Source organism: Astyanax mexicanus, chromosome 7, assembly GCF_023375975.1.
Source record: "Astyanax mexicanus isolate ESR-SI-001 chromosome 7, AstMex3_surface, whole genome shotgun sequence".
In the NCBI taxonomy this organism is placed as follows: Eukaryota; Metazoa; Chordata; class Actinopteri; order Characiformes; family Acestrorhamphidae; genus Astyanax; species Astyanax mexicanus.
Genome location: NC_064414.1, coordinates 33922931 through 33941428, shown reverse-complemented (window position 1 = coordinate 33941428; position 18498 = coordinate 33922931). Strand labels below are relative to the sequence as shown.

Below are 18498 nucleotides of genomic sequence, written 5' to 3'. Positions count from 1 at the left end.
CATTATCTCCAAACATCTGTTCAATTGAAGGGATGAGAAAACTGTCCAAAATGTCAATGTAAACTTGTGCATTGATAGAAGAATTAACCACAGTCATCTCCCCAGTGCCTTTGCCTGACATGCAGCCCCATATCATCAAGGACTGTGGAAATTTGGTTGTTTTCTTCAGGCAGGCCTCTTCATAAATCTCACTGGAACGGCACCAAACAAAAGTTCCAGCATCATCACCTTGTCCAATGCAGATTCTTGACTCATCACTGAAGATAACTTTCATCCAGTCATCCACAGTCCATGATTGCCTCTCCTTAGCCCACTGCAGTCTTGTTCTTTTATGTTTAGGTGTCAATGATGGTTTTCTTTTAGCTTTCCTGTATTGAAATCCCATTTCCTTTAGGCGATTTCTTACGGTTCGGTCACATACAATGGCTCCAGCTTCTTCCCATTTATGCTTCATCTGTTTAGTTGTACTTTTTCGGTTTTCAAGACAAATGGCCTTAAGTTGCTTGTCTTGACGCTTTGATGTCTTTCTCGGTCTACCAGTACGCTTGGCTTTAACAACCATTCCATGCTGTTTGTATTTGGTCCATATCTTGGATACAACTGACTGTGAACAGCCCACATCTTTAGCAACCATGCGTGAAGAGTTACCTTCTTCAAGAAGTTTCACAATCCTCTCTTTTGTTTCAAGAGACATTTCTCTTGTTGGAGCCATGGTTCTTGCCACTCTAATTCGTCCAGCAGCCCTCCAAGGTGTCATGACTGCAGGTGTTTTTAACTGCAGACTAACGAGCAGATCTAATCTGAGGCAGGTGTCCATTTAGGGAAAGGAAATTGACTGGGTGTGTCCTTATTTTCTACCTTCAATTTGAGTGATTCCATACTTTTTTCCTCAGAATTGAGTGATTCCATATTTTTTTCCCTGTGGTTGGTCAATAAAAGTAACATTCACTGACTTCCACAATGTTTTTTCTTCATTTCTTTGAGTGTTCCTGAAAGCCAACAAGTTGCACTTTGGAATGACCTTATTAGTGTATCATGTTTTTGATCAGAGTTTGTTTTACAGAATGAAATGTCTGAAGGAGTGCTCATCCAAGACTGGTGATTCCATACTTTTTGCCAGGGGTTGTATAATACTCAATCTCACTCTTATTCCACTCACACTCACTTACACACTGACTCTCATACCTACACTCTCTGACTGGATAACTCACACTCTCATTCTCAGTCTCCCTATAACACATTTACTTACACTTACCTGCTGTCTCTTTTACATACTTACTTACATGGGCGTGGTAGTGGGGGGAAAAGTGGACCTGACTACCCAGGGCCCGAGTAGGGAGAGGGGCCCATGAAAATCCTGATTTTTTTTTCACTCACTTTCCTTTGTTTACTGGCATGGATAGGGGCCCATTAACATAGAGGGTGTACGGGGCCCAGAATTTGCTGCTACGCCCCTGCTTACTTACATCACTCTTAATCTCTCACATTCACAGTCTCACTATCATACACTCACTAATTTACATTTAATCTCACTTACTCATACTGTCATACTCACATTCTCTCATTCGCTCTGTATTTCACTCAAGTTTCACTCTAATCAGTCCCACATTAATCTTATGACACTCACATTTGCTCATCCTCACTCTCTCCTTCACTTCTCGCACACATGCTCTCTCATACTCACTCTCAAGTATTCTCACACTTGTCTTCACTCAGGTTAAACGTTACTAGGAGCTAATGTGGTCATGCTGGTTATACAGGTTATTTGGCTTGGTCAGGTTGATAATGTTTGTAGACTATAGCTAAACTAAAACATTTTATGCTATATGAGCTTAACCCATTTAAGTTGGCAATGCAGATTTTTTTTTAAGCTGTTCAATTTAATCTCAGTACACTGCAGCACACAGTTTCTGTAATTTATAACAGAGGAATCTGACAAGAGGGATCAGAGATTTCCAATGACAAAAGTGTACACTAGGAGGCATCCATGATCCACGATCCTGGATGTTATACTTCATGTTATGGTAGTTTCTTGAAATGAACAGAGATTTTGAGCAAATATAGAAATCTATTCTTCCATATTTTAATTATGGACAAAAATATGCACCACAATGCTGTTGTGTATTTCTACCCTAATTTAATTCATCATTGTTATGCACTATTAAATATTTAGCTGCAAAATCTTTGGCACACACTCATTACTTATGCCATAAATACATGTTTTTAATGTATTTGTATACATTATGCATCCTGGGCATGTGCACAATCAAGCATCACAGCTGCAACCTTGACATAGAAAGTTTTGTGCAACAACACAATCAGCCTGCATTTAGAGCAGCTTCTTCTAAACCAGTACTATTTCCTGTCTTTGGAAGCCTTTGGACATTTTCTCCGCTTTGCCAGGGTGGTGGTGAAGCTGCTCACACTGAGGAGAATAGAAGGCGTCCCTCTGTGAGTGAGCGGGGGGCTTAGTGTTGATGGTCAGAGTTGTGTGAAATAGCGAACTGTGCTGAATTAAATGGACATCACAGAAAGAGGGGAGGGGCCAGGAGAGTCCCAGTGCTGCTTTGAGTAGTCAGTAACCATAGAAACACCATGCTTTAGAGGACCAAGCCTCCTGTTTGGTCTGTGCCACTACTGTTCTCAAGAAGTCTCAAAAGCTTTATTCACTGCTCTATTGCTTTTTCATATTCTGCAATTGAAAGATTGCTGGCAAATTTGTCATGAATTATTGACCATAATGGGAATATTTTACTTTATTGGTTTATTCGTACCATTTTTGTGCCCCTTTAAAACTGAAACCAGAGTCAGTGAGGTTTGTTTGTTTACACACATTCTCAGAACTCCATTGATACTGAAGTGGTGGTGGTGGTGGTGTGAGTTGATTAACATAGCGGCAGTGCTGCTGGAGTTTTTAAACCCCTCAGTGTCACTGCTGGACTGAGAAAAGTCCACCAACTGTGGCCTGCAGGCAGCATCCTGTGACCACTGATAAAGGACCAGAAGATGAGCAGCACAAACTGCGCAGCAACAGACGACCATTTTACTAAAAATTTTATGAGTCATTCGCTGAAAGAGATAGTCCCTAAGTTTTGGAATTTAGATTTGGAGAATGTGTAATTGCACAGAGCATGCAGTGAATTTAAAATTCAGGTTAATGTAAATAAATTGTTGTGTGAAATTGTGTTTTTGAGTGTATTGTTTTGCTTATTTAGTTTATTTATGAAATACTATAAAAATTTAGAGAACCATTGTATCCAACAAACCTTCCAAACTCTGCAGTGATGGTTGTGCCAGAACACTGAAAAACACCGTCATTTATTATATTTTGTCCCATCTCTGTTTAGGAATTTCTGTTTAGTGTTTCAGTTTAAAAGAAGAAATATTAGGGCCTGCTGCTTGAATATTACAATACATATTGAAAAAACATTTGACTTTATTGGTATACAGTACACCCCTCTCTGTGATGCAGGCATTTGGCTTCTATCCACTATAGAGCAGCATGAGGCCATGCTCTGTCAGCAGTGTCGAATGAGCGTTCAATTATGGAGCAAGTGTGTGTCTCTACACTTACCCCAGAATAGAAGAATAGCGGCAGGTACCGTGCTGTAACTGTGCCTCTATGTGTGCGTGCTCTTAGTGCTGTGCTAAAACGTTGTTCCAGTTAAGCTTTGATTTATGGGTAAAGGAGGCAGAAGAGCTTTTCAATCCCCTAAGGTGCAGAAGAAACTGTGATGCTGGAGAAATCTTGCTGAGATGCAAGTTCTTACACTTTGCACAGCAGCTTTGTGTACAGGTAATTGAAGGAAATATGAGACACTTGAGTGCAGCAGCAGACAATTTCAGTGAGGATATATATTTTTTCTATTATTTCAGTATTAGTAACATATACAAACATACAACACATTACTCATAGATAAACATACAACACATTACTAGTAGATAAATAAATTAAGGTAAAAGGAAAGAAAGAAAGAAAAAAACAACAAAACAAAAGGGCGGCAAGGAGTTAACATTTATAGTAAATCAAGACATATTTTTTTTAAATCTTACCTCTGCATGATCTTTCCAGCAGAAAACAACGCAGCATGGGGAGAATTAATAAACTTCTGAAAAGAAATACTGAAAACATGTAGCGTCTTTCTTTTTATAATGTAAAATAACGTCTAAGGATGCCAATGAGGATATTACTGTAATAGTATTGATTAAAATCAATGTCATTGTACTGATGTAATGTGGTCTAAACATAAGATAACTGCCATTTTGGTCCAAAAGCTGGCTGCAATAAGGTATCCCACATTGTTTAAAGTGCAAGTGAAGATTAACTGAAGCTCTTTGAGGACTTGCTCAGTGCTTTGAAGGAAGATGCTGCTGACCTTTAGAAAATAAAGCCATTAGCTGAGCTCAGGATCCTGTGTGAAATCACAATGTGTGAATGTTTTCAGGCTACATTATTAACAGTCTTTAAGGTCTTAGTTTTATTCCTTTTGAATAGATGGACCTACAATTCATACAGATTACCAGTGCAATTTCTTAGGAATGGTACAAAATCTATTACACCATTAAATCTAAAGGTGCTTTGGTAAGGTTATTTATGGGATCCCAAAATAAAACCACATTTGGTTCGCTAAATAACACATTTTGCGATACAGTATATGTGAGTGTGGTAAAGAACTAGTCAAGCTGTGGATGTTTTCAGGCTTCAAGTTGTAAGGCTTTTTCTCATCCCATCTTTGTGTTTTCATAACAGTGTTTTCATAACTTTCATAACGTTGAACAATCCCATAGTAGAACTAATTTGATTCCATAAAGAAGCATTTTGGGAGTAGATATGTTTAAATGTGAAAGATTAACAAAAAAGATTTTTTTTTACCAAACTCACACATTCTCTACCACAAAAAAGGTTTTTTTTAGAATCAAATGTGGATATTGAATCACTAGAACCTTGATTTTTTTTTTCTAAAACTGTAACAGCCATTTCATAACACTCCAGGGGAAGTGTGGTACAGTGCCTGTAATCTCTATTAGTGGCACAATAGGTAGGGTGTATATCACACAGTTCAGGGGAACTGGGTTTGTGGATTTGATCCTTTCTCCGTTTACCATCTGTAAGGAGTATATCGTCATTGTCTTGTGAAAAACACATCTCCATTTTTGTCGATTTTTAGTTTACTACATAATTTGAAGAGACAAACTTTCCCTTATGCTGTGGCAAAATTCCTTGATGAACGGACCAATAGAAACTCTTAAAATGAACTGAAATATTTTTACATTGACTTCCATTTTAAGTTTTAAGGTTTTTTCTCTCTCCTGTAAAGTTGCTGTTTTGGAGATGTTTTTCATTGGACAGCGACAATATGGTTCTCTGTACTCTTAATTTCTTCCTGCCTCTTAAAATACACATGGTGGGGAATTGGTGTGTGGATGAATGGATGTGTGTGGTGCCAAGCAACGAACTGGTCCCTTGTTTAGGGGTTTTCCTGCCTTATGTCAATGATTCTAGTCACCCTTTTATTTATTCCCTTTCTACATAGAGCATGGTCAGTGGGGGCTCAGAACAATGTGGAACCCAGCAATAACATTGTGCATCAATCTTGAGTTAAACAAAATAACCATCATAAACCAGTGCAAGACAGAACCATCAGTGGATGAGAACGTAATTATTAATAAACTTACATTTTAGTCTAAGATAGGATTAATTAAGTAGGATTAATGTATATAAAAATGAGACAAAGAAAACCACACAAAGCTGTAGTCAGAGATTTTTATTTTTTTAAGTCACAGAAGACAAAGTACCATACAAACAAGCAAAAGATACATTTCTCTGCAGGTAAGCAACAGCCAAAACAAAACTAACAGTAACTCCAGACCCAAATCTATATTGACAAACTTAAAAGAAAGAAAAAAAAAAGACAAACTTACCAAACTTCCTAACTTACCCAAAAAAGATGTTACCACCTTCTGGAAAAAGTGACAATACTGTTACTATTTACTTTATTTCAAACATACTAAAACACACAATACTTTACAAATATAGAAAAACACTTTACAAAAGTCTTTACAAAAGAAAGGCTCAAAAACTACACACAAACAGCTAGTAACAAAAAAGCATGGATTAGCAGGACCTTCTTTCTTTAGTGTTCCTTTTTTTAATTCTCCCTCCTGCAAGGACCTCAACTTCAGTAACCTGCAACACACGATCTAAAAGACAGAACATACAATAAGACCCTACTACCAAGGGCGTAGGAGCGGGCTTGATATTGGGGGGGACACATTTGCCAATATGAACCCAAGCCCACCCAATAGTTTCCTAGAACAACATTTGTGGAAATTACTTTTAATTAAAAGTAAATTATTATTATAAGGTGATTTTACAACCTAAACATGTTACTCCACATTACAGCTACTGTTGTTAGAAAAATTATGCAAGCAATGTCTGAGTTATCACCTAATATTTAAAATAATATAACAGATTATTATTATTGTTATTATTATTATTATTATTATTATTATTATTATTATTATTATTATGTATTGGCATGTCAATTCTGTTGTATATTTACATTTTCTCCTGCACTTTTATTTTTTTCTACTGAGAGCTCTTCTTAAGATGGTGTCCTTTTATGTAAAAGAATGTAACTTTACGTTTCATAGAGACTTTTATAAACGTCAGGATATGTGGTCTTACTGTGAAATACAAATGAACAGAAGTCACGTTACAGCAGTGTTTCTCAACCCAGTTCTTATATATTCTACTGCATATTAAAACTGTTCTGCATATTCTAGAGCTTCCTCTGGTGGATATACATGATTAATTTAGGCTCCATAGGGGGCTAAAGGTTTTTAACAGGTAAACTCAGTAAATGACTGTTTATTAGCTGATCAGGTGGAAAACACTAGTTTAGAGCAGTGATCGGGGTTAAGTAACTGCTTTAAACTACCAACTTAAAGTACTGTACGAAATTCTGGCGATCATCTACATCCAGCTTCTAGATAACTAGTTAGTTAAATCAATTTTCGTTCATTATAGCTCACAGTAAGTCATGTAATCCTAAATGAATAAACAGTTTGAAAATTAAAGTGATTAGCTGATCAGGTACAGGGAAACATTACATATATATTTTATTTTTTTCCTTTAACCCTGACTCCCAATCTAGCTAATTCCAAAGATAAGCTAACTCACTAACACAGCTGCAGTTTATTAATCACAGTGGGTTTAAACTGTGTGCTGATTCAGAGACGTGTATTTTTAACCAGCTATCAGAAACATATCATCACAGTTGAAGTGGTTAGCCTATCGTTACCTTTCTTTTAGAAAAATCTCCGTATATCCATATCTGTTTTAAAATCAGCTGAAGCTGCTGCGTCCCGATCCCGCTGCTAAATCTCACAGCGAGGGGGCGGGGCTTCCCCAACAGCAAACTGCCTCTGCTCCGCGCGCCGCAAAACCAGCAAGCTGATTGGCTGTTTCTACTGAGAGGCGTGACTTAATACCTGAACCGGCTCCGTGATTGGTCCGGTCTGTCTCCTCATTAATAGTACAGCTGACCTGAGCGAACTGATATCATTTTTGGGGGGGACAAATCCACCTGTTTCTAATATTGGGTGGGACATGTCCCACCCATCCCCCCCGGTTCCTACGCCTATGCCTACTACAGAAAACACTGATACCCAGAACATAGAATTCATAGCTATGACATTACCTTTTAAAAAAAATAAATCAGCATCAAAGTCTTAAGCATTTTATCCTACACTGATATATTTAAAATAATAATTAAAAAAAATTAAGTATTAATTCAACTTTTACTCAGACACAAAATATTGCACCACTTACCTGCAGCAGCTTTAAGACACTTACAAACAGAGGTGCTGGTACCGTTCTGCCCAGTTATAGGGGAGTTTCCCGCCTTTAGGAGTGGGACATACCATTCTTTAAATTGGGGCAGGGGGGTACAATCGTGTAGCATTGTGTTTCTGCCATGTGTTTCATAGGAACATTTATTAATTTGTGTTTCAGTGTTTATCATATTCTTCAGTGTTTATTCTGTTATTCAGTCTTTATACTCTTTGAGTTTATTTACCTCAAGTTAATTTATATGTTTGATCATTTAGTTAATTGAAGCTACTTCAGTTGGATTGGCCTGGAGGGAGGGGCTAAGACTTTATAAAGAGTCTCGGGAGAGTAGGGTGTAGAGGATCTGTTGATCCCCTGGGAGAAGCTATGAAGCTATGAAGCTATGAAGCTATGAAGCTATGAAGCTATGAAGCTATGAAGCTATGAAGCTATGAAGCTATGAAGCTATGAAGCTATGAAGCTATGAAGCTATGAAGCTATGAAGCTATGAAGCTATCCATTCAAGTGGTTTTGGAAAAGGTTTGTTTTTATTTATGTGCAGCCAAGCTTAAAATGCTTAAAATCTTTTTAATTCAACTATTTGTGATGACCTCTTGGCTGTTTTACAACTGTGTCCCTATAAAAATAATCACTGCTAAGAGAAACAGAAGCGTCTTAGTTTGTGTGATTTATTTATTCATTCAAGTTGTTGCTAATGGTAATAGAGATCTATTTATGTTAAAAGATGAGATGTTAATGGTAAAACTGTTGCATCATTGTTGAATCAGCAGATAATCAATATGCTCAAATAAATCAGCTTTGACAAAAATCTTTGTTTTAATGCATAAGGTGATGAAAGAGTTAACTTGGTTCATGTATTTTTTTCTAACTTGGGTTGTTGTAGATATTTTTCTATTGCATGATTGGACCAGTTTTGGTAAGTTGAGACTTTTTGAAGATTTTTTCCCACAAGATTTTAGAATCGGCCCGCAATAAAATGATTTTAGATCCGAAAAATGTTGTATTAAAATCAAGGGCTAAGTGGATCAAGTAGATTAAGTGGATCATGCTGTTAATATTGTTGAATTGTAAGAATTGCCCAATAATATATAGTCATATTTAATTATCACACTTAACATCACAGGAATAAGATTGCAGTGTGAGGCCTACATTTCTAAAATTTGCTCGATCGCACCAATAAAAAAAAGCGACAACTGTTTCAGTACATAGGGGAAAGATAGAAAGAAAACAAAAAGGAAGGAAAATTTTAGGATTTAGATGCATTGTGGCAAACATTGGTAAATTTAAAATTTAGTGTAAGTGTAAAACAGTATAATCTAAAAAATATTTCAAGGCCAGTCTAAAATGTGTTTTGCAGCCTTGTTTAAAATATAAATCATTTAAGTGGAAAGGATCTAAATCTCTCACCTTAACAGCAAGAAAAGAGCAACAAACCATAACTGTCCACCATGTTCACACAGAATAATCCAAAGAAATAAGGCAATATAAAATACAAAGATTATTTTTCAAGCCCGGAGGACCACACAATTGTGTCCAAGACTAAAATAGCTGCAGCATTTTCCATTTGATATGGATGACTTTTATTGGATTTTATTGGATTCTTCTCCTCAAAGCAGGATTTTAAGTTCAAGTGTTTCAAGTATTAACAGTATCTGGTTTCGTTCAGCCTGATTAGCTGTTGGTATTTGAAAGAATTGAAATTAAGTTTCCTGCACAGCAGGATGTGCACATTTCTGCCTTATCTTCATACAATTATATTAATGCATACAATATTGTTGTCTATCATATTTCCAACTGATTCTAACAATATAAAATGAGCATGAAAGATAATCCCAGATCACCATTTCAAAGCTGATGGAAAAAAAAGCAGAGTCTCCATGAGAAGGTATTAATATCAGAATCGTGTCAGCAGCTCTCTGAAACTGAAATGATGGAGCTGAGTGTACTATTGGCCTTCACTGCAGCATATCAGTGGCAGAAGTGGCAGTGCGCTGCAGTGGTGGGAACTGCTGAGAGCAGGTAAAACTGCCCCCCTCCCTGGCTATGTGATACAATCTCACCTCCAAACATTGATGTTTCCCCCCTCAGTGCACGAGAGGAGAGAAAAGGAGCAGGCAGCCTGCAGTCTGGAGTCGATTTCATCGAAAATCACACCATACGAACTTAGCAGAGTGCAAATGACAAAATGACAGAATGTCAGTGAAATCACTGAAGGTAATATTACAAAGTATAACAAACAGTGCTTCTTAAGATGTTCTTCACACCCCTACATGATTTATGAAACAAAATCAGTCTTTATTAATTATTAAAGGACACATTTCATTCACTTTCTTGTTTAATTTTATGTTCCCATAACTTCCATCAATACTATTTTTGTTCCTAACCAACTAGTAGAACGAGTACATGTATTTGTGTTCTGGCCGATACACACACCTACATAAAATTAAGCATTTTGTTGTGAAAGTCGCATTATATACTCAAGCATATTTAAAAAATATATGAAATTATGCTTAGATAAAAAAAAAGAGATTAGTTTTACTCTATGGACGTATGTTAATTTTCCCAGCATCACCATGTGACGTCCACATCAGCTAATCGGATGAGGCTTTCAGGGGAAAACAGAAACTAAATATGGAATGTGCATATTTTGTGTTGGGTGTATAAGCTCTTTAATGTCAAATTGGACAAACATCTTTTCCAGATTTGGAGGATCCTGGGGAGCTAAGCTCGGGATTCGCAGGTTGCTGATTTTAGAGGCAGTGTGGGGGAAAAAACAAGACAAGCAATTCATGATTTGCAGTTTGCTATTGGGCCCCATATGATACCAGTATCGGTATTCATGAATCCCTATTTGCCGCTTAGATGACTGTGCCCAAAGGATCTCCATTCTAATTGGCTGCTCTAGTCTGAGCCAATCCCCATTATTTTTGTGACAAACTGTTTTAGAGTAGGTGGAGAATATTTTCATTATCATTATTACCAGCAATGATTGATAGACTTTTTAGCTAATATATTTGTTTTACAAAAAGTATTTTCAAATCATTTTAGAGAACTGATCATTTGTTGTTGATCAGTTGCCTCTATTTTTAGTGTTTGTAATGTTAGAAAGTACATCTCATTAAAAATAATCAATAGATAAGACATACATTTCACCAGTTTCCATTGTTCTATGAAAATGAACACTACTGTTATTTTTGATAACTTTACATTAAGGGAAAAAAATCTATATTAAGCTTTCCATTTGTGTATCTTTTAGTGTTTAAAATCTATTATATTATTCTGCAAAGTCCCCAATACTCACAGAAATATAGTATTGTAAAAAGTGTGCATCATTATACCTGACTGGACCCTTTTACATATTAAGTATAATCTAATCTAAGATTTAAAAATAGAAATCTAAAACTATAAAATAATTAAATTCTTTTAGCAATTTCTCAATTATTCTGCCTTTGCTAGACTTTATCAAATTATTTTAAAGTTTGTTAATGAGATGTGTTCAGTTATGCCAATATAATGTGTAGTTTAGTGTATCATCTAGGGAGCACCATGTTAGACGAGTAGAGTTCCACAAGATCATGTATACACATTATAATAGCATGTCAAGTCCTCCAGGATGATTTGGCCCATGTTTTGTCATTGTGTCAAGTTTAGCATTTCATGCCTGCAGCATGTGGTTCTGGTTTGGAATTAGACCCTCACACTCACAGGCTGTACAGAGATGTACATGGGAACCTAACCACATGATATCGCCACATCCATAGTCAAGAATGCTCCCTCAGAGACACTAAAAAACACCTGGATGTCCCCATAGGTTACATTACACCTGTATACTGACATGTTCACATACTGTAAATCAAATGCGAACATTGTTATGCTTTCCAGTCTTGGCATGTAGTTTGTATTGTTGCATATTTAAAGAAGATCACAAATAATGAAGAAATAACTACCATGCTTATAATTTTTGCTTTGTTTAACTATTTACATTTTTAATCCATAACACTCTCTTGGATATCAATTCCCTGTTAGATACAATTTTATACACAGACATGCCAAAATCATGGGACAAAGTCAAATATATAAATTGATCACACCTGTAAAAAGTCATGGGACATGATTTTATTTACATGACATTAGTGACATTAGTGAATATAGTATAGGTTCTGGAATAGTGGGCTCTGGAATGTATAGCAAGGGGGGTTATGTTTTTTTCTGAGCGAATATAAACTTTATTAATAATAAAAAAAAAATCACTCCTAAATCACATCTAAATAGGTGTATATGAGTGGAGAAGGAATTTTCTCCCGTCCAAAATATTATAATGGTACAAATGTGTATTTTTAGTAAGGGCTCTTGTTGTAAATCACACATATAAAGTTTTTTTAGTTTTATGCTCAAGTTTCACTCTCAGTTTATGTAACAGAAATCTGCATATATGTGTTTACTCTTCAGTAAATTCACTTCAGGGGAAGACTTTAGTAGATTAACAGGCTTTGAAAAGGTGAGATACCATTTGTTGGTGCAGTATTTTTATCATTATCACATATCTGCAGCTCATTGGCAACTGGTAAAATTCAATTTAACTGTGCACTCATGTATGGATTTCAATTTAAAAGATTCCCTCGTCCCTAATTCAGTGTAAACTGATTGCATCCAGCAAACAGATTACTCCACATCATTTCTCAGGGGAAGGGGACAAAGAAGTGTCTTTGGGGTTCAGATCAGTTAGATCAGTTAGTCATCATATCAGTTAATCTAGTGTTTGAGTTATAGGCCTACAGCATTGGCCTAAACAGCTGTGAGCCTGTAGCCTCTAATCGTCCCTCTCTGGTGTTCCAATGAACAGGGCATGGCTTTATTTATTCAATTATCATTTATTTAATGCTTGGAATAGGTGCTTTTGGAGTCCTGAGATCACAGTGCATCTGAATTGTCATGCAGTGGCATGCAAAGGTTAAGGCCCATCAGTCAAAATGTCTGTTACTGTGAATAGTCCAGTAAGCAAGAAGAAGATAAACAGATCTCCTAGAATTCTTAGAAAGTTAAAGTTAAACAAAACACTCCTTCCAACAGTTTATGCAATATTTTTTTAAGTTAAAAAAAGGACAGGAGTACCACACAAAAAGTTCAGAAACTCCAAGAGATTTATCTCTAAGATAACTTTTACTCTTCCCTTCATAAATACTTAATATAACTAAATACATAACTACATTAATAATTTAAATATTTGCTGCCCACAGCAAAGGAGAGCAGAGGAGAGCTGGAGAAGGATTTCTTAGTTCATGATGTAATTAAGAAGTTGAAGTCTGGAAATCTAAAAACTTTCTTATTATAACTTTATTATAACTTTCTTATTATAACTTTCTATCGTTATTATGATTGATAGAAAGGCAAATCAAAACCCCTCTTTGACTGCAAATGACTTACAGAAATATTGAGCATGATGGTGCACTGTTCTACCATCTGCACAAATATGCCTTTAATAGTCAAAAATCTTCAGAATAAATTCTGCATTGGCACAACCAAATTTTGAAAATTAATTAATTTCTGTGGAAGTTATAGCAATAAGTGTGCAGATCTTTATGAAAAGCAGAAGGTGGAACCATCATGCACTGGCGGTTGTGTTCCAGTCAACATTTTACTGGTCGGCGGAAGAATAGATTCAATTAAATACGGTACTAACAATCTGTGAAAGAGAAAATGTATATATTCTGTAAAAAAAAGTTCAAGATGAAAATATTATGGTTTCCACAGCCAGAATGATTTTAAAAAGGTATTACCTCAAGATACACATGCTGGAGGTTTTACAAAGGCTCTCCCAGTCCTCTGACCTACACATCAAGTGTTTCCAAGCTGCAGTGTTTGCCTACTGACAGAGCAACTGTTTAGGACTTTGTTATTCATTGTTATTCCTGTTCCTCCGCTTCTTTTTATATTAAATAGATTTGATTTAATATACAAGTAACATTTTATTATATTTTTAAAAATGACAATGATGTAGCCTCTACCTAAACTCCCCTTTTTATTAATATTTAACTTTATTTGTTCTATTTTTTATGTAAGTTAATTCATTCATTCATTCATTTACATCATTTAGCTGACACTCTTATCCAGAGAGACTAGCAAGGTTATTACAGAGGAGGGCCAATGTAGTGTTAAGAGTCTTGATGGGAAGGAATGGGAACTGCTGTCTCCCACATGATGTGGTAGCTCACTGGCAGCTAGTGGTGTTATCCACTGTGACACACCAATCACCAGTTGATGTTAATACAACACATTGATTATATTACCTGTATACAAAATCCTATTCTATTTTATTTAATGCCCATTATTATAATCAAGTTAATCCCAAACTTGAACAATAATGAAAATTTCATAACAATGGTACCTTTCTCACTCTATCTACCAATCTTTTTCTCGTTCTGTATCTCTCGCTGTTTATCTCTCTTTCTCTCTCTCTCTGTGAATCTCTCTACCTCACTCTACCTACCAATCTCTCTCTTTCTGTATCTCTCACTCTACCTACCAATCTCTTTCTGTATCTCTCTCTACCTACCAATCTCTCTCTCTGTGTATCTCTCTCTCACTCTCTCTGTGAATCTTTCTCTACCTCACTCTACCTACAAATCTCTCTCTCTCTCTCTCTCTCTCTCTCTATCTCTCACTCTACCTACCAATCTCTTTCTGTATCTCTCTCTACCTACCAATCTTTCTCTCTGTGTTTCTCTTACTTTACCCCACTCTTCCTACCAATCTCTCTCTGTATCTCTCTCTCTACCTCACTCTACCTACCAATCTCTCTCTCTCTCTCTCTCTCTCTCTCTCTCTCTCTCTCTCAGCAGTAAGAAGCAGCAGCAGCAGCAGCAGCAGTATCCTGTAATCAGGTCACATTTCAGCGGAGGCTCAGCATCAGTGTGTGTGTCTGTGAGGAGCTGAGGACGCTGTTCGCCGCTCTGCGCTGCTGATCATCCCGTGTGAGGAGTCATGGTGCTGCTGAGGGTCATGGGGCGCCTGCTCGTCCCGTTCGTGATGCTCGTGGGTGTTTCGGTTCAGGGCGACGTGAAGAGCGGGAAAGATGCGGAGAAGAGCGGGAATTTCATGGAAGACGAGCAGTGGCTGTCCACCATTTCCCAGTACAGCCGCAAGATCAAGCACTGGAACCGCTTCAGAGATGTAAGTGCGCTGTTAGCAAGTCCAGCACTGACTGGTCAATTAATGAACGAGCTTCACACCAGCTAAACGACTGAGGTGTTGAGGAGCCGGACTGGTGGCTGAGGGCTGTAGGCTGATGGGCTGCAGTGTTACACCGCTCAGCTCAGCCTCAGTCAGTCAGTCAGAGCTGGATGGCTCAATTTAGCACTGCATGAAGTAGCTCAGCTTCAGATAGCTAGCTAAACTGTTTGTATGGAGTACAGTGGATAGAATATGGTGAATAAAATCTATATTAATTATATGAGAGTAGTATATGTGTTACACGAATATTTACTGACAAAAAGAAGTAAACAGAGAAAGCAGCTGTATTTATGTGTCTGAACACTTGCTCATAAAACACACTTACATAGTGACAACCCTGTGGAAACCTTTTGTGTTGGTGCCCACAACGTTAAAATGCACTCTGTTCTATAGTATGTGAGAAATGTGTGTGTTCTTTTGTCAGATACACACTAAAAAAACAGATTTACGATAAAGAACTTTCTTGTACTCAAAGGTACCTCTTCATATTTGTACCCTCAAAGGTATAATATTGGTCTTTAGAGGATCAGATGTGTTCCCTCTGAAGTACAAAGTCTTTCCTAACAGCAGGAAGTACAGATTTGTACCATTAAACCAACCAAAAGGTACATTCAGATAATGTTTATAATCTTTACTGGTACAAAAACATGGGTCCAAAAAAAGACATTAACTGAAAGGTACTCGGTTATACCTCAATGTAAGGTATGGCCCTAGCACAAGCTTTGTACCCAGCAAAATCTGTACTTATTTTTCTTAGTGTGTATGGATAATATGAAAATGTTTGGGATTTTTGGGAAGATGTCAAAATAAGTGATCTTATTTCCTGTAGGCAACTGGCTAAAACAACAAAATATTAGAACACTAGGAACAGAATTAAATTTTTGTTTGAGTTTGATGGTTTAGCTTATTTACAAACATAATCAGTCAGACCAAGCAAGATAGCCAATATGACCAAGGTTTGCTATGCTGGTTGACTTAGTGTGGACAACATCAAGCTGGTTGACTAGCATGGCCAAGCATTACTAAAATTGTTGAAAACACTATATGTTACTATATGCTCTTCTGTGTTTTTTACCTTTTAGACCACCTTGACAATCAAAGACCAGTGTAGACCATCCTAAACCTGCAGGGAGTAAATAAAACATGAACAATGCCACCTCTGTTTCAACTCTGTAAGCATGTAGACAATGCTGCGTTTAGGGAAGTGCGATTTGTCCCTAAAATAATATCACGATATTTCAGGGTATTTTTGTGATAATGTTATTTAAAAATTTGGGCGATATTACAGCACTGTATGCTCATTTAGAGGGAGTATTCTATTATCAACAAAAATAATGTACTAATCATAAAAAATATCAAAAAGGGCAGTTTCGTAAAGTGCATTCCCATGCACTAGCATATTATTTGTGCAAATGACTCTTGGTGCTAAGACCAACACTAATGCAAAAACTTAAATGTATACACTGGGGCTAAATCCACTTATACTCACATTAGAGTCCAAATGCAGTATAATGAATAACATTTATTAAACATTCCGCTCTACTGGAGTTTAACAAATTGGTGATTTTTTAAACTGGGGGACATTTATTTCCCTGGTTTAAATTCATGTTAGAAGTGCTTTATTACAAAAATGCTGCTGGTCCCCAACCCAGACCCAGATAAAAAATAATCTGCTCCAGTAAAAAGACAAAAATGTGATCAGTTCAATTAAAATAACACAGTATATATTTAATTCAATTTTAAATATAATAATTCTATATGCTCAGTCTGTGCCATTATTACATATTTACTTTAAAGCAAATGTATTGTAATGGTGAAATGCTAAATCATTTGAGTCACCCAAATCATTTAAATACATCAAATACAGTATGAAGCAAGCAGTTTTTATTTATGTATCAGTACATCATTCTGATATCATTGTGTATAACAATTTAAAACCATTACTCTAATCCTGTTGGCATTCACATGTAATCTACACAGTAGGGACAGTTGAGTTCATTTGCTTTATGCCCTTAAGAAAATGATTCATGACATTACAGAAGATTGAGTAGTTTACTTCAGGACAACACTGTATAGAGTCTGGCCTCATGCTTAAATCAGTGCATGAAAAAAAAAAGTACTAAGGAATCATCCAACACAATTGACCCTGTTCCCTTGAAATGAATTATTTACTTAAATGCAAACTCTGCGGTGCCTTATATCTTTTCTAAACACTTAACGCACATGAATAATGTATGAAGCATGCATGCTTATGGCCATGCTTTTCTGGAGTGAAAAATATCTGCAGGTTTTGGGCAGATTGGGTATTGAGTATCTCAATATGAAACATTAAACACCCAAAGAGAAATTTAGCCTGATCACCAGCAATGATTTCTGTTTGTTTCACATTTCAGAAGCTGGAAGTGTGTATTATTATCTAAATGACTTTGTAAAACACACGCCTAGGAGACCAATTGAGGCAACTACTCAATACATGGGTATGAAAAGATTAACAATAAATTAAAACTGGATTATAAATGGATGGGCACAGCACTTTTACACAAAAGACTTTGATTTCAGCTTGGCTTCACAGCATCCTCTGTATTCTCTGATCGAAGCATATTGATTGGCTCATACTATCTCCTGCATACGAAAATGCTATGTAGTCAAAATCCAACATTTATTAGAGCACGGCTAGAATAACAAACCCTGTACGCTTCAGTAATATCATAGTATCTCCAAAAAGGGCTGCTTTGGTCCCTGTGAATTAGTTGTCCAGTTATTTTTTTCCTTTCTAGACCCTGAATTTCTGTAGATATTTTGATTGTTATGTGTGATAATGCAGGTGAGAGGAAGGTCCCAGTGTCCCTAATTGTTACTCTAAACAGCACTTTGGGATTTGTTGCCATTCTTGTGGATTTGTTTGTGTGTTTGTCTGTGATGTGAGATGGCTTGGTGCCCTTAATGAACACTGGAGAATCCCTGTACAAATTATTCTTTAAATTCAGGCTTAAACACAAAGTATGTTGTGGTAGGTTTTGTGTGTTGCACATACAGTTATTTGAATGAATGATTTGAGCAAGAAAAACATAAATCAAACAAATTGAACAGTTAAAGTGTTACAAAGCAACCAGTGTTAGGTTATCAGCTAAACCTACACCTCAGCATAAACCTAAACTGAACCTACATCTCAACCTTAACTGAATGTACCTCTTAACCCAAATCTAAGCATAACCTACTACACCTAAACCTATTTCTAACCCTAATCTTACCTAAACTTACTCTAACTCTAAACATAACTATAGTAGACTGTAAACATCTTGTTTCTGCATTTGATAGTTTATGTACATTATTTCCTTAGTTGAAAGCTCCATAACAGAGACAAACAGAATTGTTGCAGGTGTAAGGAGACAGTTTACTCAATACTTCTTCAA

The 18498-nt window shown here is 36.5% G+C and overlaps 1 protein-coding gene across 1 annotated transcript in view; it reads left to right on the top strand.

Moving 5' to 3' along the window:
- Positions 1 to 14708: 14708 nt before the first annotated feature.
- Positions 14709 to 18498, top strand: part of spock2 (SPARC (osteonectin), cwcv and kazal like domains proteoglycan 2) — a 53376-nt gene continuing 49586 nt past the window's right edge. The window contains exon 1 of the mRNA XM_015605860.3: positions 14709 to 15025. Within this exon, the coding sequence (XP_015461346.2) occupies positions 14837 to 15025 (189 nt within the window). The 5' untranslated portion in view covers positions 14709 to 14836. The remainder of the gene's footprint in view (positions 15026 to 18498) is intronic.